Raw genomic sequence first — 13,196 nt, forward strand, 5'->3', positions numbered from 1 at the left:
TAGTGCCCACGTGCTGCTATGAAGCCTCCATATGAACTTGAAGCGGGATCCTCCAAAGCTTGTCGGATCGCCTCCAAGTCTCCTTGATGTGCATTCAATAAATTTTCATAAGGTGTAAGCACTATCAAAGAATCAAGCTTGTTAGACATAAATGAATCAAATGCATTTAATAAAAATTCTAACAATCCTCTCTCCTAGGCGATAGCCCTAGTGAGGTTTGCGAGTTCGAATCTATTAATGATTTACATAATGATGAACTTGCTTTTGCTAGTAATAAATTATTGCGTGCCTACAAGAAATTGCAAAATGATTTCATTAATCTTAAAAGCAAGCATGAAATTTTAAAATCCGATCATGAGTCTTTAGCTTCTAAGTTTGATACTATTTCTAATGAGAATATGATCCTTAAAGAAAATAATGAAAAATTAAAATTGGATCATGATTCTTTAATTTCAAACTTTGGTAAGTTAACTCATGAGAAAGATAATGCCATGCTAGAAATAGAATACATTAGAAATGAATTTGATTCTTTTAAGAATAACCATACATGCTCTACTTCTATTATCAATGATGGTGTATCTAATGATGAGTTGAATCATGTGAAAAACCGCATATCTTGTTTAAATTCAACCTTAAACACATGCATTGATAATCATAAGAAACTTATGGACTTGTGTGCAAAATCTAATGCAAACTCTTCTAAGAAACATATACACCATGCACACTTGTATAGCAAATTTTACAAATGCTCTATTTGTGATCGTAAAGGCCATTTATCTAAATTTTGCTATGATGCACAAAAATCTAAAAATAGTAATATTAATGCTTCTTGTGCATCTCATAAGGCTTCTTCATCACATACACATGCACATACTCATCATGTTCATCATAAGCATGCTCATGTGTTTAAATGTGATATTTGTGATCGTTTTGGTCATTTGGCCAAGTATTGTTTTGATTTAAAAAGAAAATCTTATTTGCCAAATGTTTCTAGTAGGCCACATGTTTTTAGATGTGATGTTTGTGGTAGATATGGCCACTTAGGAAAGTTTTGTTTTGATAAGGTTTCGCATTTGCAAAATAATTTTAAAAGACCATCCATGTTTGCAAATGTTTCTAATGTTTTCCGTGCATATTTTGAGACACCTATTTATCGTGACATATCATTATGTGTTCTCATTATCTCTTGGATGTGAGTGATTTTTGGCATATTATTTATGCATGCTCACATATGTTTGCCATGATATTCATTTCATATATTCCATATGGCATTTTGATAGGGGGAGCAATCCCTATATCCTTTTATGTTTTATACTCACCTATGCTTATTGATAGGGGGAGCTTTCGCTCTCTTATTCCTTTGTCCCCTTTTTGATGTTGTCAAAGGGGGAGAAATATTGTGAGTATATTCTTTCTTGTTTATATGCATGTGAATTATAAATTATATGTTCATTTCCTTCATGCATATATTCCTTTTTGTAAATTGTTTGTCATCATCAAAAAGGGGGAGATTGTTGGCCTTCTTGTTTTGATGATGTTTAACAAACAATTTACCACTAATGTTGTTTGTCTAGTATTTGTGTTTTCTTATTTATTATAGACAAACAACGTTGTTGGAGGATGGATGGAATAGAGCTTCAACGATCATATCCAAAGGAGGTTGGCGGAATGTCGGTGAAGCCTTGCTATTCAAAGTTCAAGATCCAAGTTAAAGCTTCATCCGCAAGATTACCTAGAAGAGCATATTGAAGACCAATCAAGCTTGGGTAATTTAGTTTAGGAGTTTATATTATGTGTGTTATATACTCTAAGCTCAATTATCTATACACACACATTTATTGGTTTCTTCGTATATATATATATAGTCATATATATATATATAAGTTTTGGTTTCTATGCATATATATAGTTATATATATACATACATATGTTTTGAGTTTTTATGGTTATATATATGAAATTCTATATTTCATATTTTCTATTATGTTTTTGAAAACATTGCATAGAATATGCAATTTTGTGAAAATATTGTATTCTTAGTTTATAGACTTCAATATCAGTTTATACATGTTTTACTAAGTCTACAAAAACATTTCACAAAGTTTCAAAAGTTGGTTTATGTCAAAACATCAAAATTCAAGTATCTCATATTTTCATATTTTGGACTAGTTTGTAGCATGTTTATTATCATGTCTACAATCATTCCCAAAAGTTTTACATTTTTCTGAATTTATTTGATATTTTTAAACAGGGTTTTAAAATCAGCTCTAAAACCGATTTTTCTAGAATGTCAGTTTTCGGTCGACCGGTACGGTCGACCGTCTAGAATGTCAGTTTTCGGTCGACCGGTACGGTCGACCGGTCAATTGACCATTCGTCAGTATTTTTTCCAGAGAGTCGTCGGTCGACCGGTCCGGTCGACCAAGAGCTCAAATCGGTCGACCGACAGAATTTCCGGTCGACCGACGTTAGTCCAGAAAGTTTTCTTCGTGTTTTTGCTCTCATCGGTCGACCGACGGGATTTTCGGTCGACCGACAATATGACCGTTGGACTTCTAACGGCTATTTCTGAGCTGGTTTTTCTGGGGGCCTTTTGGTCTTTTTGTTTTGGGGTTTTGGCTGAGGTTTTGTGTTGGTATAAATACCCCTTTGCTGTTTTCTTTTAACTTAGACCGACGGGATTTTCGGTCGACCGACAATATGACCGTTGTCTTTTAACGGCTCTTTCTCTGAGCTGTTTGCTGGGGTTTTTGGTCATTTTGTTTTGGGGGTTTTTGGCTGAGCTTTGAGTGGGTATATATACCCCATTGCTGATGTCTTTTCAACTAAGCTAAGAAGTTTTTAAAGAAGTTTTTAAACAAGGTTTTAAACAAGGGTTTAAGCTTGTTTTTGTTTGGTTTAAGTTTGTTTTGGTTTGCTGTTACAAAGAGGAGTTTACAATCAGCTATTGAAGAGTTCATCTTCAACATTTCATCATCCTCTCTTTGTGTTTATAGAGAAGTTTCCTTAACTCTATTTCCTAGCATTTTTACTATTGAATTTCATATCAATTTTTATTGCTAGTTCTTATTGAGTTAAGTTTTATTGAATCTCATTGTTACACACACCCACTTGAGCTTATTGTATTTGCATACATAGTATATTAGGGTTGTGAGAGTTGTAACATTGAGTGTGAGCTTTTATTGTGTTCTCATCTGTATTAGAGAACAAATCATTTGTTGTTACATTGTGAGTGTTGTAGAGTTTTCGGTTAGCTAGAAAACCGTACTGTAAGAGTGGAGTGTAGCCACATTGTAAGAGTGTGAGTGGAGATCTCCTCGAGGTGAGGAGCGGAGACGTAGGTCGAGGGGACTGAACTCCGTGAGAGAAATTGTGAGGTGTAAACGTTGTTTGGGTGAGCGTAGAAAACCCGGTTGTGATAGTGGATTCTCCCCGGGAGTGGGGAGCGGAGACGTAGGACGGAAGGTCCGAACTCCGTGATCATCTTTGTGTGTTTGTGATTGTCTTGGCGTCTCACTTGTGCTTATTATTCATATCATTCTTGTCGCCATTATCTATTGTTCACATTGTCCACTATCTTGTTTATCTTGTTTATGTTTATATCACCCTTAGTTTATATATCCTTACATATATATATTTCATCATATAGGATATATCACTTTGTATATATTGCTTATTCTTGCTTATAACTCTTGTATATCTATCTTGCAAGAATACAACTTGTTAATTAATTTTAATTGGCATTTAATCGGATTAGATTAGCATAAGACCCTAGGGTCTAACAAAGAATACTTGGGTGCCAAAATAATTTTTAAAGCCAAGAATTTTAGTATTTTTTCTTTTTCTTGGTTTCGAAAAATATATTTTAAACTTTTATGAAAACAATTCCTTTTATTGGTTAAAATTTTTTGTTTTCATGATTATTTGACTTGCTTTCATGAGAGGACTACGTTTATATAACCCTCCGGATTTATTGGGTGTTTATTCCCAAATCATGTTTACCGGATGCTAAAATGTTCATATGGGTTAATACTAGCTCAAGAGCTAGATAGAGTTGCCTCTCTTGATTTTTTGAAAATCAATGATGATTTGGTTTCATGATTTAAACTTTGATTTATGATTTCAATTGGTTGATTTGTTTTTATTTGAAAACTTTTTACATGAATCTCATGTTCCTCTTCTTTTGATTTCATAAATCTATTCTTTTATATGGTTTTTAGATTTTTTTGTGCTAATGAGACACTTCGTTCATATTAACATATTTATATGTGTTCTCATTGTCCTTTTTTTATGTGAGTGGTGTTTAGCATATTTTTCATCTATGCTTGCTCACATATGTTTGTCATGATCTTCATTTCATATGTGAGTGGTGTTTAGCATATTTTTCATCTATGCTTGCTCACATATGTTTGTCATGATCTTCATTTCACATATTCTATATGGCATTTTGATAGGGTCTATGCTTGCTCACATATGTTTGTCATGATCTTCATTTCACATATTCTATATGGCATTTTGATAGGGGAGCAATCCCTATATCTTTTTATGTTTGATACTCACCCATGCTTATTGATAGGGGGAGCTTTCGCTCTCTTCATACCTTTGTTCCTTTTTTGATGTTGTCAAAGGGAGAGAAATATTATGAGTATATCTATCTTGTTTGTTAATATGCATGTGAATTATAATTTATATATTCCTTTGTATTCATGCATATATCCTTTTTGAAAATTGTTTGTCATCATCAAAAAGGGGGAGATTGTTGGCCTTCTTGTTTTGATGATGATTTATATTATGAGTATATCTATCTTGTTTGTTAATATGCATGTGAATTATAATTTATATATTCCTTTGTATTCATGCATATATCCTTTTTGAAAATTGTTTGTCATCATCAAAAAGGGGGAGATTGTTGGCCTTCTTGTTTTGATGATGATTTACAAACAATTTACATCTAATATTGTTTGTCTAGTGTTTGTGTTTTATATTTATTCTAGGCAAACAATATGTTGGAGGATGGATGGAATAGAGCTTCAACGATCATATCCAAAGGAGGTTGGCGGAATAGTGGAGTGAAGCAATGCACATTCAAGTCAAGATCCAAGTTCAAGCTTCATCCGCAAGATTACCAAGATAGAGCTTCGTTGAAGATCAAGATTGCTTGGGTAATGTAGTTTAGGATTTATATTATGTGTGTTAAGTACGTAGTTTTGGTTTCTATGCATATATATAGTTTTATATATATACATACATAGTTTTGAGTTTTCATGTTTATAAATATGAAATCACATGTTTCATATTTACTATTGTGTTTTGGTATTTATTGCATAGAATATGCAATTTTGTGAAAATATTATATTCTTAGTTTTTGGACTTAACAATAATCATATACATACTTTATTAAGTCTATATAATCATTGTGCAAAGTTTCAAAACATGGTTTAGCCAAAATGTCAAAATTCACATGTTTACATTTTCGTGTTTTGGACTATTTTGCTAAATGATGATATTTCACAAATGGGAAATGCAATTTGGAAAATTCTTTTTGTAACATGTTCATTTACATGTTTATATACATTTCCCAAAGTTTCATTATTTTTGGACTTCATTTGTTATTTTTAACAATTTTTCAAAAGTCAAAAAAACTGAGTTGAGAGAGGGTATAAGTACCCCATTGCCTTCAACTCTCAAACTAACCAAGAGGGTTTTTAATCAAGTTTAATAAAGTTTTTAACAAGGGTTTTAGTTTGGTTTAAGTGTGTTTAAAAAGCTTTTAAGCAAATTGAGAGTTTGTTTTTGTGATTCAATTCTACAAGAGCTTGAGGAGATCATCTATTGGTGTTTGGGCATCCAACTCTTCTCCCTCCACTCTTGATATATTGAGAAGTTTTCTAAACTCTATTTCTAGCTTTTTTATATATTTGATTATCATTGTTATTAAGCTAGAACTACATTGAGTTTAGTTTTGATTTATATCTCTTTGTTCACACACAACCTTTTGAGCTTATTGTATTTACATTCATAGTATAATTTGGGGTTGTGGGTTTGTGACTAAGAGTTGTGCTTAATTGAGTTCTCACCTTGTTTTGAGAACAATCATTTGTCATATTTGTGCTTATTGTGAGAATCACTTTGTAATACACTTGTACACCGAGTGAGGAGTGTGTGGTGAGAGTCGGGGATCGTCCCAAGAGGAGTGGCGTCGGTTGACGTGCCTAGGGAGAGGTTGTAACCGAGCACTTGAGGGAGACACGGCTAGGTCCAACACTTAGTGGGTGTAGAGTGTGATTGCAAGAGTGTGAGTTGTAGAGTTTTCGGTTAGCTAGAAAACCGAGTGTGTAGAAGAAGTTCCGGCTTCCAAACCGGATTGTGTTAGTGGATTTCTCCCCGGGAGTGGGGAGCGGAGACGTAGGACGGAAGGTCCGAACTCCGTGATCATATCTTGTGTTTGAGTGTGCTTTGGCGTTTATTTATTCTTGTGTTTATATTTCTTATCGCCATTGTCATTAGCTCATTATTTATATGATCCACTATCTAGTTCACATTGTTTACCCCTTGTGTTAGTTTCATATCCTTGCATATATATATTTCATCATATAGGATATATCCCTTGTTTATATTGCTTATCCTAGCTTATATATTTTGTTATATTTCATACTTGCTAGGATAACTTATTAATAAGTTTTAATTGGTATTTAATCGGATTAGATTAGCATAAGACCCTAATCACCCACCCTCTAGGGTCTAACAATTGCTTAACAGAGTCTTCTCGTCACCATGCATCAGGACAAGCCGAAAATGTAGGCAGCTTACTAAAAACTCGAGTAGCAAATGATTCAAAAGAAGCTTTGATGAGTCAATAGTTCTATATGTCATTGCTATTAGCCAGTGATAAGTAAACTTTAGTGGACCTATGCTACATCTGAATTTCATTCTTATAAGATGGTTGATTGAAACTCAATGGTGTATATCAAATAAAATTCTTTAATAAAATTATTCATTGTTTTCTATTGTTAAGGACGCAAACAATCTATTTAATCCTTTTTAATTTTAAAATTCTATCCATATGTTTGATACATGGTTTAATTTAAATAAATATTAATAAAATGAATCAATAATAAAATAATAAATAAAACAATTTACCACATGCATTGCACGTGTAATCCAACTAGTAAGATCAATAGGGGGACAGGTAAGATGTTTTCCTCTTTTATTGCATAATAATAAGTTGGTCATCATGTCCCACTCCTATTGCATAATGAGTTGGTCATCATAATAATGATCCAACTCATTATGCAATAAGAGGAGGACACATCACAATAAGAGTTGAACTTGGGATCTTAGAATACTAAAAAAATTAAAACCTTATAAAATTCAGTTAGACCCTCTTGAAAATATTACCATTTTACACCAAAAAATTTAAAACCATAACTGTTCATAACCTTCAAGAAATCAAAAATAAAATTGAATTTTCTATTTATTCTGCAGTGTGCAATTTGAACATGAAATTTACTCAAGTATGTTGTATTAATAACATCAAAATATTACGATTTTCTATATTCATTTATTTATAAAGAAAAAAGATAAAATGAAAAATTCAAAGATATATGGATTTATTTGTCAAGAACATTTGGATTGTGGGTTCAACGTGACATTCAATAGGGAAGGAATATAACTCAAATGTTGGTGCAAGAATTAACACCTTTTGGATACAGGCATTTTTATTTACCAAATAAAATCTTAAAATAAGATGGTAATTTTTTTTTGGGGGGAGTGTAAGGGGGCGGGGGCGGGGTAGATGCTATTGCATGAGGATTGTTGATCTAGACTTAGATTTTTTTAATTAGATTTCAATTTAGGATGTTATTCATTTCGAACTAGACTTAGGATTTAAATTTAAGGTGTTATTGATTTAGAAATTGAATGCATATTTGAATTTAAGGTATTATTGATTTGGGGCTAAGATTTGGATTTGAATTTGAATTTAACATGGTATTGATTTAGGACTAAAATTTGGGTTTAAATTTAAGGTGATATTAGTTGTCTAAGATTATTATTAGGTCATGTAGGATTTCAAAATCCACACTCCATTTCAACTCTATAGTTTTTAACGAGAAATTTTCAAGAGAAAGTCCGAGTTAAAATTGGTGGATTTTGAGCTTACCCTATAGATTTTCTCTCTTCTCTTCTCTTTACTTATTTAAACATATAATATATTTTAAATTAATATATTTAATATAAAATATTTTATATTTCTAATTTATTTATATATTAAAATATTTTTAATCAACTTCCATAGATTTATTTAACTCATTTAAAATGAAATATATTTAATACTATTTAACTAATTAAAGATTTAATATCTAATATTAAATTAGATATGTTTTGTTATTTAACAATTTTTAATTATTGTTTGTTGGAAAATTTGGAGTAATAGAAACGAAAGGAAAATTGATTTGTATTCCTTTAATCTCAGTTACAATTGGATTTCCTGATTACAAAAGAGAAGAGAACGAATTTGGTTCTCTCCTTTGTTTAAAACTGGGTTCTTCTCGGTAGCGATGGAATGCCTCATTCGATTGCTTGCGTCGAAATTGCTCTCCGTTGATGATCTGACCGTCTCTTATCTCGTGGGAACGATGAACTTCTGTGAAAAGTTTGATGGGTAACTCTTAACGAGTTTAAGAACTCTGAACGAGTTAGAACTCTGTGAAGAGAGTTGTTAGAACCGAAAATTCGGTTAATGACCAAGCAGATCTTCTGTTGTTGAAGAATCCTCTTAGATTTGATCTTCTGAATTTGATTCAAATCTTCTATCCCCAAGGAATTCGCCTCTCCTGCCTCTCTGTGCGGTTGAGATCCTGAAAAATCCTCTCTGCTGCTGCCTCTCCGTTCCAAAAAGCCAGCCCTTAACTCAGTTGAGTTTGTTGAGATTTTATAGGCGGACCAGAGGTTGTAACTACCCTCTAAATCCGCTCTTAAGTGGGCGTGATTTCCTCAGATCATGGGGAAAACAGTTCTGAAACCGTTCGACTCATGTTTGAACGAGTCAAACGCCCAATCTGGCGTTCAGGACCCTAACTTCGTGTCTTAGAATTGAGACGCGAGGTTGGGTGTTGACTGAACATCCAGAACGCGAGGGTCGCTCGCGTTTTGCTTGTTGCAGCTTGGAAACGCAGGGGTCGGGTGTATTTCTAGAATTTTAATGTGGGGATGACTTCCGCGTTTTAGAAGGGGTTAGTTGATCTGTAACCTCTTCTACAGAGCGTTGCAAGGACCGTTGTTCAGTAATCCTAGCTTTAGCTATTGTGGGGTGTGAAAGTCGTCAGATTGTAACTTCCACCGTAGATTGTGAAGACTGCTGAATAGAGTTTTCATCAGTTGTCGGAAGTGTCGTTGAATTGTAACTCTTCTCGATCTATGTGAAAAGTCCTCCATTTGCAGCTTTCGTTTGTTGACATGAAAGCTATCTGATTGTAGCTTTCATTGTTGGCACTTGATAGGGATCAATTATCCATTGTGATTTTTAGATGAATATTTGCCCACAGCTCTCTACCAAGCAACTCATCAACTAAGTCCAACCTTTTATTTCTGAAATCATTATACTGCTCATCAGCATCTCTAATAGTTGATAATATAATATTAGTCATGTTGTTGTCGCAGCCATCTTGATCAATCATCTCAAATATGAGGCCGTGTTTGTAGCGATTGTAGAGTTACAGATGCAGTGATTAGAAAGTCGTCTGATTGTAACTTCCATTGTTGGGGCTTGATAGGAATCAGCTATCCATTGTGATTTTTAGACAGCCTACAGAACCCCCCTCCAAAGTTTTTGAAAGTTCGCGGTTGACTTGGACGAATTTTCGGAATACTTTAGATCCCAAAATTTAGTGGATTGATTATTCACTCCGTCTGATCGAGCCAGATGATTTCAATGTTGTTGATTGTAATCTATCTATACTCCTCCAATAGACTCCCCAGCTGAGTCGTTTGTTTCTTCTCGGCTCTGATCACCTTGATGATCGCTGTTAGCTCTTCTTTTATTTATCTGGGGCTGTGTCGTAGCCTTGGTAGTCGAGGAGCTGCTATTATAATGGTCCAAATGCATAGATAACTTCTGCATTTGAGGAATGGAATGCGTGGATGAGCCCTACGTTTAAGAATTTGAACGCGTGGTTGAGCCTCGTGTTTGGAATCTCAACCAACTCGATCGCTGAGATCGAGTTCGGGCGGGATTCTAGCCTAGAATCTCGTTCCGATTTGACAGCTCATAGCAGTCTATAAATAGACCGCTGGGGGTCAAATCAGAGTCATTCGACTCTTCTTGAAACTTTAACGAAAATTTTCGTTTTCATCTCCGGCGAGAACTGCTCGTCTTCTCTTTCGACTGAGATCCATGGCACCCAAGAAGGCTGTCCCTCGTCCCTCCAAGTCTGACATCGTCGCGGCTTAAGGGTCGGCGCCGTCTGTGTCGGCCGGTGGCGCTACTGCTTAGGCAAACGTGCCACCCTAACTTCCTTTGATCGGCGGTGAGTACGACCTCCGTGGTCATTAAACTTGCTTCGGCAAGTTCTGATCTTTGGATCAACGAGGAAACTTGTTTCAATAACGCGGGGCTGGACTCCGTCGTTTAGTATTTTTGACGAGGGGTTCGACCTCCGCGTCTTAGATTCTTGACGCGAGGTTTGACCTATGCGTCTGAACTTTTTTTTTATGACGCGAGGTTCGACCTACGCGTCTGAACTTTTTTGACGCAAGGTTCGACCTACGCGTCTAAACTTTTTTGAAGCGAGGTTCGACCTACGCGTCTGAGATTTTCAACGCGAGGTTTGACCTCCGCGTCTAAAATTTGCCTTTGCGTTGTCTAACTTTTTCTTTATTTTGCAGTGCGTCATACCAACGAGCCTCTCCCTTTTCACCACTATTTTGGGCACAAAGGTGGTGTGGATCTGAATATAACCTTCAACCTGCGCCAAGAACTTCCAGTTTTCCGAATTAAGAAGAAGAGTCGCGTGGAACTAATCACCCAAGCTTCTCCTGAGACCCTTAGGATATTGGTTACAGACGATCGACTTGAAAACCTGAGCCGTAAGCCAATAGTCAAACCTGGATTCCTCTTCGAGGATTTTGTTGACTTCGAGGCAAGCGTTGCTTATGATGGGGACTACAAGTGGCTGCGGAAAGTTGGGGACCGTAACCTTTTCTTGCCCAATATGGAGAGGATGTTCCCCATATCCTACTTTCAGTGCGCTTCCATCCCAAGGCGTATGGATTGGCCCCTGATTAAAGATCAGGATGAAGTTGTTCTCGGAACCCTGCCTTTTCAAGGGGTCCACACAGTTGGTTACAACAGACTGGTGACAGCTTTACGGCCAGGCTTGTTTGCTAAAGAATATCTTGTCGGTGAAGTGGCCAGTCCGGCGAATACCTTTGTCAAGAAGTTTATGGCAAAGAAAGGAGAGTTTCCCGCACAAGGATTTAGAACTCCTGGCTGGGTTCATTCTCCGGTGACGGGGTGGTGGACCCGGATGACTAAGTTTGTTTTGGAGGAGTTAGAAGTACCTCTTGCTCGAGCTGGCTTGCAGATTCCTGTACGGGCTACTAAGTTCGGGATTATCCAAAGCCATTTTCATTTCTTCTCCGTATTAGAGAAGTATAATCCTGAAACTTGTACTTTCTTCACCCCTATGGGGGAGTTAGGCTTCGCTCTTCACAAGATGCATGAAGTCTCGGATCTTCTTCTTGGGGATTTACCATACGAAGAATTTGTTCCGAGATCAGCGGAACTTAAAATTTTAAAGAAGACCAGCCCCGAAATTTATTCCACCCTCTGGGAAGCCATGTGTCACTTCCACATTTGTATGCAGCAGACGGGGGCTCGAGGAAGCGGCATTAAACAAGTGTCTTGGGTGGAATATTTATTCCAGAACTTGACCAATAAGGGAGCCTCAGTGACCAGATTATCTGCAAGCACTCTGGAGGAGGTCCAAGCCCGAATTGATGATGCTACCTCCCACTACACCAACGAGGCCAAGGAAGATGTTTTCCCGGCTCATACGGAATTTGAAAGCTTCCACTACCAAGCTTTGATTCCTATTTCTGACACGGCGCTGTTGGATGGATTCTTGATGCTGTGGCTCAAGCGTTGCATCGTTCCTACCAGGCCGATTGATGCTCTTGCTGTTGAGGTGATCTACCCAGCTGTTCTTTTGGCGCATGGGAGGCCTGTGAGCCTCCTTACTGCTATGGTGGATTGCTTGCAGAATGGACTGCGTGAGTTGGCTTTGGATTTCACTGATGTTACAGAGGTTGAGTCTGGGGGTAACAAGGCTTTCAAAACTCCCAACCCTAGGGTGCCATTGCCTTATACCTATTTAATGGCTTGGTATGTGCTTCACTGCCCTCCCCTAATGAGTGCATCCTCTCCCCCAGGAGACTCATTTACCCCGTTTGTGCAACGACTAGAATCTGCAAAATGGGAGGGAGGTTATATGGTTAGGATTCGCCAAATCTTGTCGTGAGACACCCACTACCATATCTTCCGTTGTTTCCCTGATTTTGAAGGCGGCGTTTATGGAGCAGAGTATCAGGACATGGCGGGTCCTAACAGATTCACCCAGCTGAGCGGGGGTGTTTTCCATTGGCTTCTCTCTATCAGGCCATGCTATCTGATCTTCAGGCAGGGTGATAAATGTTTCCTCGAACCTTACCAACCCTATAGGTTTGCCCGCCAATTTGGGTATGATCAGTTGTACGTTGGGAACCCTCGACCTCAGCTCTAAGTTGTGAGCAACTTATATGAAGGGGTCGGGGCTTGGTACTATTCTGTGGCAGGTTGTACCAGAGCAATCTTCAGGCTTCCTCACAAAACACCCAACTCCTACACTTCCATGAGCTTCTGCAACTGGTATTTTGCTGCTTCCCGGACTCCTAATTACAACTTGAATACGTCTTGCCTAAAAGACATCAGGCATATGTATGCTTCGAGAAGGGGGTCAAAGACATCCCGCCTGAGAGGGATTGACGAGTTTCTATCCGTTGAGAATCAGCCTGCTGGGCAGGAAGAAGAACAAGGAGCTGAGCCTGTTCTAGGAGAGGAGCAACAAGTGGTTGATTCTCCCATGACAAGAGCAGCGGGGAAAAGAAAACTCTCTGCGGATGAAGCCGGCCTATACAATAAGCAGATCCGTCGGAAGTAG

At 37.0% G+C, this 13,196-nt stretch overlaps 1 protein-coding gene across 1 annotated transcript in view; it reads left to right on the forward strand.

The window, feature by feature from the left end:
• The window catches only part of LOC109831165, a 20,862-nt gene extending 7,666 nt beyond the window's left edge, over positions 1-13,196 (forward strand). Inside the window, exons 5-7 of the mRNA XM_020398504.1 lie at positions 11,244-11,458; positions 12,161-12,483; positions 12,832-13,196. Of these exons, the coding sequence (XP_020254093.1) occupies positions 11,244-11,458; positions 12,161-12,483; positions 12,832-13,196 (903 nt within the window). The remainder of the gene's footprint in view (positions 1-11,243; positions 11,459-12,160; positions 12,484-12,831) is intronic.

Source organism: Asparagus officinalis, chromosome 2 (assembly GCF_001876935.1).
Source record: "Asparagus officinalis chromosome 2, Aspof.V1, whole genome shotgun sequence".
In the NCBI taxonomy this organism is placed as follows: Eukaryota; Viridiplantae; Streptophyta; class Magnoliopsida; order Asparagales; family Asparagaceae; genus Asparagus; species Asparagus officinalis.